Source organism: Cyprinus carpio, chromosome B16 (genome assembly GCF_018340385.1).
Source record: "Cyprinus carpio isolate SPL01 chromosome B16, ASM1834038v1, whole genome shotgun sequence".
Taxonomy (NCBI): domain Eukaryota; kingdom Metazoa; phylum Chordata; class Actinopteri; order Cypriniformes; family Cyprinidae; genus Cyprinus; species Cyprinus carpio.
In genome coordinates, this window is record NC_056612.1 from 3,773,746 (window position 1) to 3,794,493 (window position 20,748).

Consider the following 20,748-nt stretch of genomic DNA (forward strand, 5'->3'; position numbering starts at 1 on the left):
CCGGTTCAGTCACCTCCTGCGCCAAGGTGAACACCTCTATCAGAGCAAACCTCCTGCTCCGCTTCAGTGCAACTGCACCTTTCACCCATGATTCCACAGAGATGCAGAGAGCGGTGGCTTAACTCATAACAGGTCAGTGATGCATGGCTGCTCAGCTGCAGCAGCGCTCTGCAGAGACATGGACCAGACCAAGGTCACTCGAAATTTAAGGTCATGTGGAGAAACTGCTGGTCTTTCTTGAATGTGATAGGCTTCCTAGAAAATCCCTTGTTACAAATGCATTACAAATATTAGGAGTCTTTAGAAATAAATATCAAATATATAAATAGAAATGATGTCTGTCTGACTATCTATCTATCTATCTATCTATCTATCTATCTATCAGTCTATTTTTTTTTCTGCTTTTCTCATGGCCTTTTCCTGCCCTGAGGGATTAATTGATGCTGAAGAGTTCATAAATCTCATCATTATGAGGGAGTTACCCTTCGCTCATTATTCACTCACAGACCCGGCACTGCCTGTCCCAGAGCTCCTTGAAATGTTTGGAGAGACGTCTGAAACCTCCTCACTGTCAAGGTTAAATTCACTCCAACTGTCTATCTGCTCCCCTAGTTTATTACTGGCAACTTGAAGGTGAATTAACACAAGTAAATCTTCATTAGTGCTCATGTGAGACAGAACAGCCACATGCCTGGATTACTGATGCATGCAGAACAGCAAACAGCATAGGCTATAAGAAAATTATCTATCTATCTATCTATCATCTGTAAAATGTTATTTTAACATTGATTTATCATTTATCTATCAGGATGTGCTACCAATGCTATAGTAAAGTTACAGTAAGTGCAATGGCCATTTGATTTGATTTTATTAAAATACACTTGTATTTCTTATTTTTAAGTTGTTTGTAGCATCTGCTAAATTAATAAATGCAAAGAAATCAGACCTTTTCAAACAGTAATCTCAGTCAATTACCACACAACTACATTTAAACATTAAATTTACCTTTGAAATTTGCATTTAGAAGATAAAAGCATTCAAAACTAAGTCCTTCACTTCTGCCAGTATGGATCAATGATTTTGACAACATCATTCTGCACTTCAGCTTCTCAACAGATTTTCTGATCAGTCTAATGCTCACTAGAATCTAAAGTGACACTGAAACTTACTAAAGCTGTGGCTGAAAATGATTGCTTCTTCACACAATTACCATGGTATATATGGTGAATGGCACAAATTGTACTGTATTAACATGCTTTCAATTGGGATGAGTGGTTTTGTGTCAGTGTCACAGCATTTAACAATATGCTCCAGTCCAGAGACACAATATCGCAGAGAGGATTATATGTGCAAGACAACACGAACTGCAAAATGCATCCAATCCATTTGAATTCTACAGAATGCTGCATTTTTAAAGCGCAAAGGAGATCATACATTGCAAACAGTTAGATATCCTCAGCATTATAAACAGTAATGATAAGGTGAAGTGAAGTCACACGTATTTTATATATATATATATATATATATATATATATATATATATATATATATATATATATATATATATATTTATTTATATTTTTTTATTTTTTTATTTTTTAATTTTTTTATATATATATTTATTCACTTTTATGTGTTGTTTGAACATAAATGTGTGTTGGCAGTGTGTGTAAACATCTACTCTACAATGATAAAAATCCAACCAGTGGTTTTTATTTAATCCCTAAAAATAATATTCCCTTTTTCAAATCAGGCCGTTCTCAACATCTTGTCTATGTGATGTCACACGGACAAAGGCCACTCCCACGTTAGTTGATTGACAGTGCCCTCTTACCTTAGACCCGCCCTGAGTGAGCTGTCATCAGTCCACCATTATTTCACCGCTGGAGCAGATGTAGACAAGCACAGCTTCATAGCAATTGAGGTATTCTGTTGGTGGATGTTATAATGAATATAGCAGTCGCTATTTACACACGACATCTGAGCCGCTGAAGACACAGTGGATTACTTTTGTTTGTGAAGGGAATGTGCCCCGATCTACCTACTGTAAAAACGCTTATGTTCGCCCGAATCATTCGTGATCTAGCTTCATTAACAGAAATGAGAATAAGTTTTTTGTTTTTTTTATGAATCTTTGCAATCGCTGTTCCTAATAACGTGCTACTTAGCAAATTTTGTGGCTGTAAACTGTCTCTCAGAGCACAGTTTGTCACCCCACAGAAGAGAGGGTCGGGGTCAGCAGAGCTCATTAGCATTTAAAGCTTCATGCAAAAAAACGGGTTGATTTCTGCAGAGCTGATTTTGACAAGGTAAAAAGGGTGTGTTTTTTTTTACACTACCATTGAGAAAATTTAACCAAAGTATGTTTATAGACTTTTCTTTATGACCCTAAATAATCATACCAACTTGTGGAAAATGGGCATCCGATGACCCCTTTAAGGGGATGAGCCACTTGATATGTCCTGCCCTAACTTTCAGTGGAAATTACATCAACATATTAACAAATCTTGTGCTCTTCAGTGGGACTTTAACAGTAATTTTCTAGTAAATTATGTATGTGTGAAAGTGGTTATTAAAATAAACAAACAAACAAACAAAAAGCCAGTATATTATTCATTGTGTTTCAAAAAAATAAGAAAAAGTCATACAGGTTTGAGTAAATAAAGACACCTTTTACATTGATTAGTGAAGTATACATTTTAAATGTCCTTTTGGTCATAAATATATGTATAAGACCTTCCTTTTGCACAACTTCATATGATGATTCAGAACATTCCAAGAAAATTTTGTCTTTCCTCGAACACTATATAAACGTGGGCTTTAGTAATTCACACTGCTGCTCTGTTGTTCTTTGAAGTAAGAGTGAAATGCTCTCCTAGCATGAGTCTCTTTATCTGAGAGCTGCTGAGCTCAGGTGGACGCTCACTTCAAAGAGGGCTCCTGCTACAGGCAAATTAAAACACGCCGCACAAGCCAAAGTTCTCCAAAACACTCTTCTCTGTGTTCAGCGCGCCCGATAAAAGACCACAGACTGACCTTCTTACATTATTCCACTATAGACGAAGCAGAAAATAGACAAAGAGGGGAAAATCAAATGGACGCATATAAATGAACACCACAGGCATAATATCAACAAAACAGAATATTTGTAAAAGTTTATTTCATTTTATTTTCTTGTTGTTTCATACAATTTTGTAAAACAGCAATGTTCACATTGTTTCTTTATTATTTTTATAAAATAGATGTTTATGCTCCGTAAATAGGACTGATTGATCCAATATCCAAAGTAAATGTTCAATGTAATGCAATTCATACAGATAGAAATGAATACTTCATGGTCTTTCATTAGTTAGATATGAAGGCATGTGTGATAAATATGGTCTTCACTCTGTGTTGCTGCAAATTATACTAAGTCATTAATTACAATGAATGTGTCACAGCGTAAATATATGATTTAATCCAATTCAATAATAATTTTGTAATCTACTACCATGTATTTTCCAACATCCTTAAAGTGCTACTAAACACAAGGTGACAGCTCCTCATTGAAAGTAAAGGAATAGTTCACACAAAAATGAATATATTCTGGCATTATTTAATAACCTTCATGTGATTTTTATAATGTTTTGAAAATACTCACATCGCTCATTTCCATTACAAGAAAGGCTGACAATAACAAAGTTTGTCAAAATAAAAATAAAAAAAGTAAATGGTTTAAAGGTAATGCAGACCTGTTGCTACTACTAGTTTCAGAAAATTAAACGGAACACTTTATGATTCACTCTGAAGCATGTGCACCTAAAAGTATGACATGTTTACCAAACAGCCAATCATATGAAACACAGAGACAGTCAGTTCACTTCTCAGAGTTGGTGGAATTCATGTTTGTGTGGAAGATCGAGTGATCATTTTGAAAAATGTCAAGATTTTAACACATTTACAAAGCAGAAAGTAATACTGTGCCTCTGCTGCCGCAAAAGTTTGAAAGCAGCTGAAAGACAATACAAATGCTATACGACTATGTCAAAGTGAATCAGCTGAATTTATTTAGTTAGTAATTGATATGTTCACAACAAATTTAAAAGAAAACGTAAGCTTTTAGCCATTTTAAAAGATTTCAATACTAATTCTAAAGATTTTATTTACAAAGTAAATCTTTTAATTACATAATTTATATTAAAAAATTCATATTAATTGTCAAATCTTCTCATGTGCAATGCACTCAAACAGCTTTAATTTACAGTAATATATACCTTATTGCATTAGACGTGTCATTTTTCAAACAGCAAACATTCACACCAATTTCAGTTTCCAGTCTCTTACCCAGAATTAAACAGAGCAGTTTATCCTTCTTGAGACAGACAGAGAAAAATAAAAATCATGCTTAAAATAAAGCAACTTCGGCAGGCAAAAAAATTACCTTAGTAAAATAGGCCTTAAATGACTTAGACTTTGACTATATGTCAATTGTATTAGGTTAACGATAAAAAAGATAATATAAAATAAAGATAAATATTATATATATAGTACTGTGCAAAAGTCTTAGGCCAATAGTATTTTCACCAAAAATAAGCCAGTTATTTCTATCTTCTGCTTTAGTGTGTCAGTAGGAAATAACAGTTTACATTTCCAAATATTCCTTTTGCCATTAATTGTAATATTCCAATGAGATTTTTGTATGCACAAGGACTCTGACATCAGCCAGTGCTCCACAGAGATCTGATCTGATCATCATCAGTCTGTCTGGAATGACATGAAGAAACAGTAAAAACTGAGACAGACTAAATCCAGAAGAACTGTTGCAACAACACTTCAGGAAACCTTTCCTGCAAAGCTACCTGAAAAAAAAACTATGTGCAACTGTACCTAGGACAAAAGCTGCTTTAACAAAAAGGGTGGTCGCACCGAATTCTGATTTGATTTAGTTAAAAGAAGTTAATTGATAAATAAAATCTATTTATGGTGTTATTTTTGAAAGTATCCTCACTTTACACCATGTTTACACAAGTGACTAAAACTTTTAACAGTATTGTAGCTTTGCAGGAAGGTTTCATCAAGCATCTTGGAGACATTGCCACAGTTCTTCTGGATTTAGTCTGCCTAAGTTTTTTCTGTTTCTTCTTGTAATGGTGAGATCAGATCTCTGTGTGGAGCACTGGCTGTTGTCAGCCTCCTTGTGCATACAAAAATCTCACTGGATTATTGCAATTAATGGCAAAAGGAATGTTTGGAAATGTAAACTGATATTTCCTACTGACACACTGTAGCAAAATAAAAAAATAACTGGCTTAAAACCATTTTTGTTTGTGAAAATACTAATGGCCTAAGACTTTTTCACAGTACTGTACTGTATATATGTGTGTATTTGTGTGTGTGTGTGTGTATGTGTATATAAAATTTGACTTTTTATGATAAATTAATATGTGGAATGGAGAGTGAGGTTTGAAAGCTGAACAAATTCAATTTCAGTCTGGTCCTCACACAAATATACCATATGATTTTAGAAGACTTGCATTACTGTCACAAGATTTTTTTTTTTTTTCATTTATAGATTTATTAAGTTTTTTTTTTTATGTTATGTTATATGGAAATAGCTGTGTAAACATTCCATGTTTGTTCCACTGAAAACAGGTTTTAAATAACATGTAAAACAGCAACAAAAAGTTTCATTTTTGGTGAACTATTCCTTTTTTATTTATTTTATTATTATTATTATTATTATTATTATTATTATTATTATTATTATTATTATTATTATTATTATTATTATTATTTTAATCTTTCATGATATATCTTCCTTTATGATGTTTAAGGGGTCTGTTTTGTAAAATTGTATTTTAGACAACCTGTCAAAGAAACAGGTTGTTTTGTGAGCAAGAATCGTACTATGATATATATTCACTGAAGAATAATTTTTGGAGAAAAAACTGAGTAAATGATTAAACAGATTTGACAATGTAGAAATTTCTAATTTAATTAGATAAATGAAATAAAAAATCAAATAAATAAGTCAAATATCCATGATGAGTGTTCATGTAAGTGATAGAAATGACACGGAACCAGTCATCATATTCTTCTCTGAATATTCTGTTATATGTCTTATTTATATACATCTGATATGAGTACATTATGTTGCAGAATATCTGGATGCCTCACAAACATTACTCTGATTTCCTATCAACTCCTTCTATTAATGGTACTGAATGTGCTGGAATTGGGGCCCCGGGGCTTTAAATGATTGTTCTTTAAATCCATTTTTTTGTAGTTTCTCAAGAGTAGATCCTATATTACAATATGCATGTACCACACTCGATACAGCATTGCACAAATTATCAAGAAGAGAAGAGCTGAGGAAAAAAATACAGGTAAAAATCGTCGGTATTTAGCAAAATACAGTAATTTTCTGTTCATCTAATATATACCCTACTTTGCAAGAGAGTGTTAAAATTACACATAATTTGAATAACACATATACAATGAGCTTTCACCAAAGAAACATCGAGTCACATGAAGTTATTCTGATCGATACATAATTCACCATAAAAACACAAAAATGTTTTTTTTTTTTTCTTTTCTTTTTTTTGCTTTTGTTTTCGACAGTCCGTTAAATTGACCTCATGGAGGTCTGTCATTGTTTGAGCTGCCGTCGGCAGCGGGTGAAGACTCTTAGCACCTACACCTCATCATGAGAACGTTTAGTAGCTTAGTAGAGTTTCCCACATGTAGACAACACATGGATTCAACTACCTATGAGAACTGTCACTAAATGCTCGTCGGAAAAATTGCCACGTTCAGAGATGAGAGGGTCCAGTTCCGTACATCTGTATTGCAGTTTTGATGTTCAACACGCTTGTATTGCAATTTTACTGTAGCCATCACTCTCTTTATTGAATGAAGAATCAAATACGCAAATGTGAAAGCCCATTTACCCTCTTACACCTAGCATCCTGATCATCTGAAATCTTAATGTCAGGTTTGGATACAGGAGGAGAACAGTCATGCAAAATTAATTTGAGAACAGCGGAAATACTTTGAAATAAAGCACACCTAAATGATGGCATTAAAATATGACCAATATTAACCGCATGGGACATGGAACCACCCAAAGCCACCTGATGTTTTAGGAATGATATTACAGATAAAAAGTGTACAAAATATATGTACAAATATAAGAAATCAGTGAATTAACTTCAAATGAACTTTCGATTGGGCCGAGTCACCCACATGTTGGCATTGTTTACTGATCCTAATGTCATTTCAAAAGGGTATAAATATTCTTTCTTCTGTGAAACCCAAAATAAGTTTTTAGCCAGAATGTCTCAGTTACTCTTTTTGGTGCAACAAAAGCGGGAGATTATTCATTCTGCCAAACTCCAAACTTTTTTTTTTCCAGCTGATACACAACAAAAACATTGACAGCCAATCAGAATCCACCTGACTTTTGGTGTGCACCTGGACTTGTATGACATCAGAGTTAATGTGGTTAATGTGGATCAGTGTATTCTAAATGTGCACCCACGAGACACACTGCACGATTTTAGCGATCATTGCATGTCAAATACAGTAGTGTGACATGGATCTCATAAACTTGGCTATGACATGTGTAGAGTATACTATGATGACACCTATTGACTCATACAGTACATACGACACACGTTACTATATAAGAATAAAATGTCATCAGCATGCGCTAGTGGTAGCCTAAACAAAAAGAACATGATAAATCACACTTTAGCAGTTGTAGTTTTTATGTGTGCTGAAAAAAGTGGAAGCGGCAGAAAAAGAAAGGATAAGAGATTGAGGTAAGCAGTTTTGTTTTAGCGCCATGTCGTGTTGATTTCATGTTGCATTTTCATCGGTTGGTCAGTAAATGTGGAATGTACCAGCAAACACACTGTGCGATGATCATGCTGTATCGTAGGCTTTCTTTGGTCGCAAGACCGTAACAATGGCCATCTTTGAACCTCTCTCTCACTGTATGACATAGGACCACCGATAAGGAGCCACGATCACAGAAATCGCCACGATTGTTTCATGATGCCAATCTTTCATCTGGGACAGCTGAAAATCGTGCAGTGTTTCAGGCTTAAAAAGGGTGATCTGGGAAATGGTTAATGCGAACTCTGGTACGGTCTGCTTCTGATGTGAACACAATTGTACTAAATCATCATGGAATTGAGCCGCTATTAATGACATATTAATTGGTTAAACTGTGCATTTATGTGTTTACTCACTCGCTTTCCTGTGAGAGAATTTATATCTCATTTCTGCTCTTAGAAATTGACTCCAGCATTCTTCTAAAACCTTTGTATTACAGCCAAGACAAATAGATGCATGTGCCGTTCTGTATTGGTGCTTTGGAAACAAATGGAAATTTTCAAATTCTTAAGTACAAAAAGGAAGTGAACAAGCATCCATTTGTTTTGCCTTCTCCTGCATAGTTTTTACCCAGCAACAGGGGTAAACAGCTACCACTCTGATGACACAAACGTACCATGTTTTGGAACCAAAAACTACCGTCTGAACGCAGTCCAGCGGGGATGTGAGGACCGGGATCAATCAAACTATGGTCTGGACTAAGCAATCGAACCACGTGTGAAAGCACCCTTGAGAGCTTAAGCATTTAAAGCAGCAGACGACAAAACTGCATGCACACAGAACATTACTCTTTTTGTCAAAGCTATCATTCCATTGGTGTGGACGCTAATATAGTCATTGGTATAGTTATTATTCCTAGTGTAAACGGGCCTTAACATTAGTCTATACTTGTTCATTATTTGCAACTACATGAGAGCTATCAGTGAGAAACATGCCAAAATGCAAAATTCATTATTCAAGATAATCTCTCTCTCTGTCAGGGCAGAGCCAGGTTTTGATGTCTCATTTTGGACTAATTTTAAAGTGCAATATAACCTTTTTTGAGCTTGGCAGTTTAAATCACGCTCAGCTTTCATTGTATAGAAAAGTGCAGCTGAAACATCCTGCCCAGCATCTTATATTGTTTATCAAGGAAAAAAAAAAAAAAAGTTTTGGAACTATGTGATCTTCAATTTAAGTGCATTCCTTTAATCAAATTTATTGAGTTTGTTTTTAGTAATGTAAGATTTTTTTATAAAAAAAAAAAAAAATGGAAAAGATGGAGTAATAATACTAATAATAATAATTATGATAAAAAAAACATCCAGATGTTTTCTCATTCATTTTCTGACGAAGGCCACGCCACTTACACATTCTGTAATTCAAACAAGTTGACACAGAAAGGTCTCACGCAGATGCCACTGTAATCATAACTGACTTGTCGAACAGATACACGACGAGAGACATTATCACTCATGTACATCTTAAAACGGTTTAGTTTCCTTGGTATTATCTCTCCACCATACTGCAAGCTCTGTGTTTGTGTCGAATCCTCTGTATGTACCGTGTGAAGCGAGTATTCTTGATATGAGGGCTGTGATACTCAGGAATATCTCATTTAACAAACACAGCAGAGGCAACGTGTCACTCGCTCTCTTGTCTGTAGGGGAAGCTGCGTTTCAAGTGTCTAAATCCATTTGGACGACAGATCTTTGGCAACTGTTGTGTTTATCCGTCATTACCATTAGATCTCGCTGTGTAAAAAACATCTGCTGGCAATGTATGAAGCACGAATAAATCAAAATGGGACAAGTCTTGCTCAAAACTGCCGTACAGAATTGTTACTCATTTTTCAATTTGTTTAGGTGGCTCGAATGAAATCAACCCTGTTAGTTTGTGCATTTCCGTGAGCGTAGGATGTCGCTACACTCTTCGTAGCCTTCGGGAACTTGCAGTCTAAGGGTTTTCTACTATTCTAGCAGGTCACGCTGGCTGCTGCAGTACAGCGTGTTAAACTAAACTGCTCCTACGGTCCGATGCTTACCTGTAATGTACATCACATTCACTGCGCTTTTTTTGTTGCGTCCCAACCAAAACGCCACAGCATTTTGACGAAATCAAAAGATAAATCGTCAGATCTCTTCGAAATTAACTTGATGTGCTATAAATGATACTCTAAGAAAACCTTCCATTCGAGTCTGTCCATAGTTTCATTTATTGCCATGCTCAAAAAAAGCCTCTTCTCCACATTTTCACATTGTTCCAATGAGAAACATATTTTTTCGTTTGATCGGGGGGCTCCTTCGAGTCAGATCGTGAGCTTCGCTTTTAAATGCCGTTTGTAAACATCAGATTCGGATAGTTTCGCAGATGTGGCTTGCTCTCACAGGAAGGATACCGATCGGCCTCCCTCTCGCAATGGCATGGTGGGATACATTGGTTTGAGGATGTGGTCACTACCTGGTTTGCTGCTACTGCCACCGTTCTGACTGGCCATTTGGTGTCGGATGTCTCTGCGGTTGATGGTGAATGCTGTAATCATCTCGGGGCCGTAGTCCCTGCTCTCCGGCATGGCGCCGGGGACATGCCTCAGGTGGCCATCGCCCAGGCAAGTCATGGAAACACGGGCGTCATCGCGGTGTTGCAGCTCATGTTGTCCTTTCCTGGCAGGCGACGGTCGTTGAAGGAGTGCATGTTGATCACTGCGTCCGTCTTCACCATGGCTGGCGGCTGGCGGTGGAGCTTGTGTTTCACCCGTTTCTCGCATGTGAACGACAGTTTGATCTCTTCCATCACCGCACTGCAGAAAGTCCTCTTGATGGAAAAAAAGGGACATGGTTGGGGGGGAGGGCAAAGAGAAAAGAGGAAGTAAGTACATTCACGTCCATTAGCTGAGGGAGCCATTCTGGGAGAGAGCTAAATGTAACTGAGTGTGTCAGCATATATTTTATCTAGCCTAGCTTTTGTAAGAAGTCTCTTATGTTCACCAAAGCTACATTTATTTAATTAAAAATACATTAACATTTTAAAATATTTTTACAATATGAAATGGCTGTTTACTATTTTAATATATTTTAAAAAGTAATTTGTTTCTGTGATGCAAAGCTGAATTTTCAGCAACATTACTCCAGACGTCAGTGTCACATGATCCTTCAGAAATCATTCTAATATGATTGTTTAGTGGTCAAGAAACATTACGTATTATTATCAATGTTGAAATCAATGCTGCTTGTTATTTTTGTGGAAATTGATATATTTTTAGAATATTTTAAAGAATAAAAGTTACTGAACATCAGTTATTGTGAAATAGAAATATGTTGTAATAGTATAAATGTCTTTATTGACACTTTTGAGTAATTCAAAAAAAAAAAAAAAAAAAAACTGACCCCAAAATTTTGTAGTATAGCATTATATAGAAGATACACAAAGGTATGTAAACTTTATCTTCAAGACAAGTTTTATTTTGTATTCTACATGTTGTTCGTATATGCAATTTGAAAATTTTAAAATTTCTTTTGACCAGAATGATAGATTGATATTTTGTGTTACCTTTTACATAATTCAGTCTTCAGTGTATAGCTGCTTCTAAATCAGTGAGACCAAAAACAATCCTTAAAATAACCTCCAACATGTGTGGAAAAATAACACAATGTTCAAGTTCAGTAGAGAATATAAATGATTTTGAGGTGAGATGTGTGATAACATTTTTTTTTTTTTTTTAAATCCCATTTTTGAGTTATACACTCAAATACATGCTCAAAGCGGTTTAAATGTCAACCTCCAGCACTGGCATCTTATCTGTGAAATGTGTCTACATAAAAAGGAAGTGATTTGCGATTTGCTTGCTATTCTTTTTAATGTTTGATCAGTTAGTCATCTCATCCATTCTGTGATGTTATCAGGTTTAAATGAACACTCAGCTTTAGTCAGCGTGCTGAACGTTTTCATTTCAGGATGTCTAAAATCTGTGAATCTGCACAAGACCTTGCTAGGCATGCTCTAGGGTCTTATAGGTGGTTGCTTGGGTATTGTGGGAGTGTTTTGGGAGGTTTGGGACATTTTTTGATGTTTAGTTCTGCATAGTTGCTAGAGCATTACAGTTGCTGGGTTGAAAGTCTAAACACAACTTAATAATTCTGTTTTTCTTTGTTAGTCAAGCAGCATATTATAATATCAATTTCCAATCAATCTCACCTGTTCACGTTCTGCATTTTTTCGCAGCTTGTAGATGAACTCTCCTATAGCCACAAACACTGACAGCACCAGACCAGACGCCAATACAATGAATATGCCGCCCAGATTCTGGATGCCCATGGGACCCGTTTCATACCGCTCGTCTTCCAGACAACTGCTGCCGCTCCACCACTTCTCTTTGAGCATGTGAAGACGGCCATCTTCCAGGATACTGAGGATGGCGATTGTGATTTTATCCCTGTATGGCGAGCCTGAAAGAAATTCATTAATAGATGAGAATCTTCATTGGAAACTCGAATACAAAGAAGACTAAGGACAAGTTTTTTTGTTTTTTTTTTCTTCTTCTAAAGATTTAATTCAAGAAAGGCATCTTATTATCAACTAACTTATAAACTTGACATATCTGAAAGGTGGAATAATACTCTTTATCTCTCTATCACTCTCTCTCTCACACACACACACATTCTTTTTTCTAAATGATACAACAAGAGCAGAAAAAAAAAAAAAAAAAAAAAAAATTCTAAATAGATTTAACATTCCACACTTGAAAGGAGTAGCATTTCAACAAAGCATTATATACACAAAACACACACACACACACACACACACACACACACACACACACGGTGTAAACAAATACATATAAACACACACACGGTTTATTTTTTTTGTTATAAATACTGTGTAAATCTGCAGTCATATTACATACTCACGCATGTAATATGGTTTTACTGCAAATTATGCAGACTTTAAGTTTTATGAATTCAGCTAAGAGGTCAGTATTTACATCTGCTATTGGTCAAATGTCTTTGTGCTATGCATATTCACAGGTCATATATATTTCAATCATATATATATATATATATATATATAGAGAGAGAGAGAGAGAGAGAGAGAGAGAGAGAGAGAGAGAGAGAGAGAGAGAGAGAGAGATTTTTTTTCTTTCTTTCTCAGTATTCACCTCAAAGCTTGTCATCAATGTTTAATCCATGGTCACATTTATTATTAAATATAACTGAACTAAATCCACATTAATTCTTCCAACAAATTTAAATAAATCTTAATTTTGTTAGATAAAAGTAGAAAGTACGTATTACCATTCTGCAGTACAACCAATTATAGTGTGTATCATCCAGTCAGAGTAAGAATTATATGTGTCATAATGGTGGGTGGTTTTACCTTTTGGGGTGCCGATGCCGTAACCTTTGCTGTCGATGATGCCGCCGACTTGCGTAAGATTGCAGTTTCTGCGTGTCACATACTCAATGGTCGTTGACTCCATTAGAAGGGCGTAGTCTGACTTTAACACTCTCTGAATTCCATCTTCAATGGACTTAACAAACGACGTGCTCTGCCTGCTACTCATGAAAGCCCACATCTTCTCAAATGTAGACACTCTTGATTTCTGAAAAAGAGAAGCTTCTTTTTATTAGTTTTTTATCAAAAGTAGCAAGTGTTTGTATTCTTTGGAAATCACTCTGGTTGGGGGTCAGTACAATATATATATATGGAAAATTTTAAAGTAAAACTAAAGGGGGATCAATAGCACTTCAGAAAAAAAAAAAAAAAAAAAAAAAAAACAACATGCATGTGGCAACATTTGAGTAAAATGATATTACATTGCTTCTAAACCCTACCCTAAACCCAACCGATAGTGTCAACACAAACGTGAGATAAAAACACATTTGCAGGAGAAACCATGCCATTATAGCTTGCTTATATGCTTGTAAGTCTTTAAGCTTTTTCTCTCTTTTTAATGCATCACAAGTAGAGTGTTTTTCCAGGTGAGCTACCGAGCAAGTTTACTTCACTGGAAAAGCCATATTTATAGAGCTGGTTATGTGATATAAATGTCTATATGTATTATGTTATGATATAACATATCATAATTTGTGTAAAAAGGAATATAATTTATTGCCATTGGTGTCCATTTTAGTTTTAAACTATAGTAAATGGTAATCAAACCTTTATGTTTTTAATTTTGCAGAAGTGTAGGAGGAGAGACATGTTTCCACTGATCGTATGTTAATCAGTAGGATGGTGTGGCATAGTTGTTAAAGATTCAGGTTGATACGTGAAAGGAAGATGCGCAAGGGGAGATTCATGAGCTACCACCTTTGTGCCCTTGATTAAGACATAATCCTTTAATAAATGTACTGTTTATTGCCTTGAATAAAAGTGTCTGTTAAATGCTGGCTGATCAAGCAGAAACAATTTTCCTTGTGCTTATTTTGTGCAAAATAACCAACTCTCACAAAACTGGAGCTGCATGCTAATTTTTATCCATAATGTATACAATTGCATACTGTTGTGCCATTTCATAATAATCTATGAATGTGTGTTTATCCTGAAATTTTTTTAACAAAAATATCAGCCTCCCTGCATAACATCCTTCTTTTCACAATTGTGTGACCGTGTTTTGCTATCTTCCAACAGAAAATCATAGTTACATGCAAAACATAGAGTAGAAAGTGTACTAGTTCCAACATACTGTACATGCACAATATCCTCAAACACCTCAAAAAAGTCATTTCCTCCTCCAGAGCCTTGGCTCCATTACAGTGACACTTTCCAGCTTCACACTACGGCATGATGGTGTTTGTGCTGTTCTCTTAACCTTGAGCACCTGTTATTGTTCCTCCCCCTTCAAACGCTATTTTCCCTGGTGTCTCTCAGTATAATTGAAAGTGGCTGGGAATTGGCTTCAACGTTGGACTGCACAAGAATGAATAAGCAACTGGAGTGATACAGCTGACATTTCCTAGATTAAACAGACACAGTGTACACTGGATTATGGCCGTTATAATTCTGCCGTCACCACAGCTGTGCTTGTTTTACTGTACGTAACGTGGCAGACTGAAAACTAACCTATTACCTACTGATTACTTTGCAGTACATACTGCCAATTATATTTTTGAAATTAATATGTGAAGCAGTATGGGTGGGTTGTTGTATGTATCAGTTATTGCATAAATGTAATTTCTCACATTTAAAATTAAAGCACCACCTATACTGAGCCCTACCCTAAACCTAAACGGTAATATTAAATAAGCAAATGTGAGAGAAAAATGCAAACATGCCATTTTAGCTTGCTTCTATAAAGTCACTGAGCTCTTTTATGATGACTCGTATTGTATTGTATCAAGTATTTAATAGAATCATACCTGAGTGCTCCACTTTGTAAACACAACTCTGTACCAGGTGGGCTACCGAGCAAGTTTACTACACCAAAAAAAGCCATATATATGGAGCTGGCAATGTAATGCAAATGTCAAAATGCATTTGTTTTCAAATCAAGTATGGTCTTTCTTTATCAATAATTTGCCCCATAATCATAATTTGTGTGAAAGGGAATAAAAATTGTTGCCATTTTACTGCCTCTAGTGTTCATTTCAACTGGAAACTGCAGTGAAATGTATGTATAGGTACAGTACATGTTTGCATATGTAAGTGTATTGGCAGAGTCACTTTTTTCCAATAGCCTGGGTTGGGTATTTGTTAAAGTATGCTCAAGAAGCATTCTACACATTTTGACAAATATTCAGCTCACCCTGGTATTCCATGCATACAGAAAAATCGCATACTATGGACAGTATATTATACCTGCAGAAATTGTAGTATACTATTCTAAATATTGAGTCCCCTTTATAAAGAAATATATTCTGATTTAGAAGCGGAACCAATTGTGTGTGTGTGTAGCTTGCTGTTTCAGGATAATGAAACTTTAACATCACGATTAGCACTCAGTGTAAATGGCATTTCATGGTTTTTTAAAGGAGGTCACGTTAGAAACCATAGCTAATCACAGATAATTGTTGGCTCAATTCCATGAAACATTTAAAATGACCCAAGAAAATGAACAAGTGTGAGTGCTCTTTGATTACTTTTGATAAAATGTTGAATTAACATTTGATTTTCCAGGTCTGCTAGCTGTAATACCACATCTGAAGTTTCAGAAAGCAAGAAGAACTGGAGGTGTGTAGGCAGTGACAGCTTGATATTTAATTGCAAACACCTGTTTTTGTCATCTTCATTTCTAATGCTACAATCATACACTTCAGGAGACAAAAAAAAAGGAGGCACAATCAAAGAATATGTGTGTTATATGTGTATGTGTTATGTGATATTATTTTTTTTATTTTTATACTGTCGTTTGAAGTGTAAAAATAGAATGGAAATGTAAGAATTTTGATCTCAAAAAGAAAACGAAAATGCTAAGGTATGTTTTGGAACATGGTTATTTATGGAAAATGTATATGAAAATATTTCAACATCAGCAAAAAACATGAAAGCAGTCTATATTTTGAAATAATTATTAAAAATAATAATGTATGAATATGCAATCATTTGTTTTAAGTCACCTCGATTGTATATATTTTATTTATTTTATAAAGCAGTAAAAAAGTAAAACCCTGCAGGCAAAAGTTCAAACTTTGGAATAAAAATAAATAAATAAATACAAATAAAATCATTATGAAGGAAAACTTCAAACATGGAAGAGAAGTGAGAGCATGGGAGAATTTGCTTTTACAGTGGGAATTAGGGTCTAACTGGAAAACCTTAAAAAATCTTTTGTGGAATTGTATTGTTTTTCTTTCTTCTCTCTCTCTCTCTCTCTCTCTCTCTCTCTCTCTCTCTGCACCACTGAAGAATAGAAAAGTTGCTCCTTTTTTGAAAAGTTAGCTGAAGCTGTCTTTCAAAAATCTTCTATTAACATTCTACAATTGTTCTCAACACTGGTGACAAAAAGCCTGTGTCAAGCTTCAAGAAATAAATAACATCTCAAATATATCACAAACAGTGAATATGACCTTAGTGAAATGCCATTGTGATGTCTCAAAATTACAGACTTTTAAAAAATCTTGATAATTTCAGAGGCCTGTACCTTAAAGAAGGACATGGTTGCTCCATCTTTGACTACGCCGTACTCTATTTTGGTCTGTTTGGCCAGGTCATCGGCTGAGTCCACGGGCGAATCCATCCTCTCTACAGTGAGAAAAGCGGCCAGATTCGCTGTGTAGGAGGAGATGATGATGAGGGTGAAGAACCACCAGATTCCCCCGATGATTCGAGTAGAGAGAGCTTTAGGCATCAGTTCTGAACCTGGACAAAAATTAAATGCATTACCAGCTTATTACATAAAAAATACACAAGTTTAGTTTAAACTATTATATTGATATGTTTATAAGAAAAGAAAGGGGAGGTAAATCAGATTTTTGCTTTCACTGTGAAATATTTTTACATTTTTAATATATATACATTCCTTCAGGATAGGAGCCAATGCAATGATAAGTTAGAAAACTGCAAACTCCTGAGTGTCTTTCACACAGATACCCACACACACCCACACACACCTTTAACTTCACATTCATTCAGCTCAGGATTGGCTAAAATACAGTTGACAAGCTATTTTTTTTTCTCTCTAAATAAAATCATTTTACCACAACATACACAATCAAATCGGCTTTTGTGAGAGAGGGTCTTTGGTTTGTGCTCTTGCTGTTTTGGATGTTCCTTTATCATGTTTCAGTGTTCAAGCTCTTAAAGAAATGCTGATGTCATGACAAACAACCAGCTGACAGATTTCTCAGCATAACGCTAAACATCTGCTTATCGCCATGTAAAAGTAGGGAAGGCAAAGTTGCTAAACTGTGGCCGTCTGTGGGTTATTCTCTATGGGTTTGCTTCAGAGTGATATTAATTATGATGACCTGCTTTTCCCTGTTGTGCTATTTCTTTCGCAAGCTTTAAAATGCATAAGCCTGGCCAAAGTTAAAGCATTTCCCAATGAGAATAATTACCTGCACTTAACATCCCCACCTTCTTCTTGTAAAGAAGAAAGTCACAGTGCGGCTCTGCGCCGGAGGCTAGTATTCAATATTCAGCCCACTACTAAACCCTTTTCACTATCAGTGTGCGCCAAAGCAATAATGTTTTAAACAATAGCATGAAGAAGAATTAAAGATATGTTCAAAATTAGGGAAACTGAGCAAACTGATAAAGCTCAGCAGTCACCAAATTAACATTAAACACAAGTCGATGGTAAACAGACATACCCCTGCAGAAAGAAACCAGCTTAAGATGGTTTAAGCTTGTTTAGTTGATCAGCCCCCTCTGTAACCAGCCACGCACCTTAGGTGAGTTTGGAAGAGTTTATGTATTTTTTAATTTATTTTCAGAAGCAACTTGCAAAAACAGACCATTTTTCATGTAATAATCTGCATTTTGCAGAATGAAACATCCGTTTTTGTTGAGCGGGCCATGTCTAACCTGAATAATTTTTGGACAGAGATGAAAAATGAGCTTTGTGCTTTTATCATTTCAGCTGAACTGCCGCGTACTAGCATGAAGGAGCTTCCTGTCTGACAGGACATGTTTGAAAAATGACAATGTAGAAAAGAATTAAGACAACAACTGTCTGGTATTTTCTGACATGTGAAAACATTTATTTTGTATTCATGCCAAATGTATAGTGTCTGGTTTTATTCGTTCTTATTTCAGTAGTTCTGCTGTCTTGCTCTAGCTGCAATAATATTAGATTTACTTCTTAGACAATAATTGTATTACTCTTACTGTGTCCCATTACACTATCAACTACGTCTCAAATGTTTATCTTAACATGTCTAAGCGGAAACAAAATAGACAACTGGCAGACCAGATATACCAGAAAACCACCTTAAGCTTGTTTCAGATGCATTTCTCCCAGTAATTTAATCCCACTGGTGTCCAGAAGAAAACTTTATGAAGGAAAAACAAATATACAAAGAAAATGAAGAATAATTAGCACTGTCTTTCTGACAAGCAATATTACCTCTATACCAACTAAACAGTTTTATTATACCTGCTTTTTTAGCTGCAATCCCAATGCATTCCCTTCTTACACAAAAAAGGCTTATTTTTAACACCATCTAACTCTAGTTGATCATTTCACGGTACTTCAACTTTAAATTGCTGTTGAACCGTAAATCATTATCAATCATTCATGCAACTGGAGTAAGCAAACAACAAAACAAACACATCTCACAGCTTTTAAAGTCAAAAGAGAACTTCTAACTTCATCCAACCAATACGTAAACTGCATGGCTGCTACTGTTTGAAATTGACAGGTATCGCACACATATCAGTGGAGATTTCATGCGTAATGAAATGTTTGGCAGATTTGCGCTCCTCGCGAGCAAAGATTCACCATGGGCACAGGAAGAGACTTTTCTATTTGTGTCCTTACATGAGGTAAAACATTTCATTACTCCCTGGCCTGCTTTATTATGCCGTTTGGTTTTGAGGGTATCATTTGCTAATGTGTGCCTGTGAGGGGTGTGAAAACAGCTTCAACCCCTGCGTGTCTTTAATAGCTTCCTCCATCTAATTCTGTGAGGTGGCGCCTCAGCACAGAGACAAAGAAAATATTTAAAATGGTACGAGAGGAAATAATATTTGAGAGAGAGTGTCATTTACTTTGGTGTTGTGTTAGGATAAAAACTCAGATTAAGGCTGGAAATTGCTTTGTATTCAAAGTCAGTTCCATTAAAAGACTAAAATACTGGGACCAAATGATTTTGGTTCCATTAATGATTGTTAAAAGTTTGCATTTTTAATGCATATCGAACACCGTCCTAAAATACTCTAAGTTTCTCACAACGTAATGAGAGAGAAAAACTGAATGCCACAACACAATCTTTGCATTGTCTTGTCTTTCCTAGTTGCAAGTTACAAAAAACTAAAATAAAATTTCAATCAGAAAACCTAGTAAATTCACAATACAGTACACACAATTAATGACACTGGAATGATTTAAATAAATAGTTCTTGCCAAATTTACTTAAATAATGTTACGCAACTTGAAAAACTATATAATCTGGTAACACTTTCGTTTAAGGACCAACTCTCACTATTAATTAGTATGCATATTAATAGCATATTGGCTGTTTATTCAACCTGGTCTCAAAAGAAATATGTGCCTCTAAGTGCGCTTTTGCAACACCGGTATTATGTACCTTACTTCAAAGTGAAACGTCCTGATACATTTTTCTTAGGTTGATATAGGCACGTATTGCTGTGTTTTTATTATGTTGCTTCAGGTATGTATTGCGGTGCTTCATGATTTAAATGTCCAGAGAGTGTTGCTAAAAGTTACAGTACACCAATCCCAACCCTAAACCTACCCGATAGTGTTAACAAATGCAAAACTGATATAAAAACACATTCACTGATGCCATGTCAACTTCCTCATATGCAGGTTTGAACTGTTTTGATGAACCTTTTTTTTAACCTTTGAGGGTATCGGTTTTAAAATGTCACAGCATGTTAAAATTGTTTTGAATTAATAACGTAATATCATTCAAGTAATTGTGTTACAATTAGGCTTTATTAATCAAAACTGTGGACCTGCAAATCATACTTTGTGTGAAAAACCTGTTAGAGTTTTACTGCCTCTAGTGTTCATTTATGGAAACTGCAGCATTCCATATGTTTGTTTGTTTGTTTGTTTGTTTGTTTTTTTTTTTAGTTTTGCAGAAACATACTTGGAAGCACATATTTCCTATGACAGCATATTAATGCCTTATTCTGCATGACCATATTTTAGACCCAATAACTAAACTTAACAGCTACCTTACTAACCATTAATAAGGAGCAAATTAGGAGTTTATTGAGGTAAAAGTCATAGTTAATAATGAGAATTGGATCTTGAAATAAAGT

The 20,748-nt window shown here is 35.3% G+C and overlaps 1 protein-coding gene across 1 annotated transcript in view; it reads right to left on the bottom strand.

Annotated features, from left to right (window-relative positions):
* Positions 1-6,651: 6,651 nt before the first annotated feature.
* Positions 6,652-20,748, bottom strand: part of LOC109080064 (glutamate receptor ionotropic, kainate 3-like) — a 135,036-nt gene continuing 120,939 nt past the window's right edge. The window contains exons 13-16 of the mRNA XM_042740360.1: positions 16,937-17,154; positions 13,231-13,456; positions 12,052-12,302; positions 6,652-10,669 (exon numbers count right to left, since the gene is read on the bottom strand). Of these exons, the coding sequence (XP_042596294.1) occupies positions 10,241-10,669; positions 12,052-12,302; positions 13,231-13,456; positions 16,937-17,154 (1,124 nt within the window). The 3' untranslated portion in view covers positions 6,652-10,240. The remainder of the gene's footprint in view (positions 10,670-12,051; positions 12,303-13,230; positions 13,457-16,936; positions 17,155-20,748) is intronic.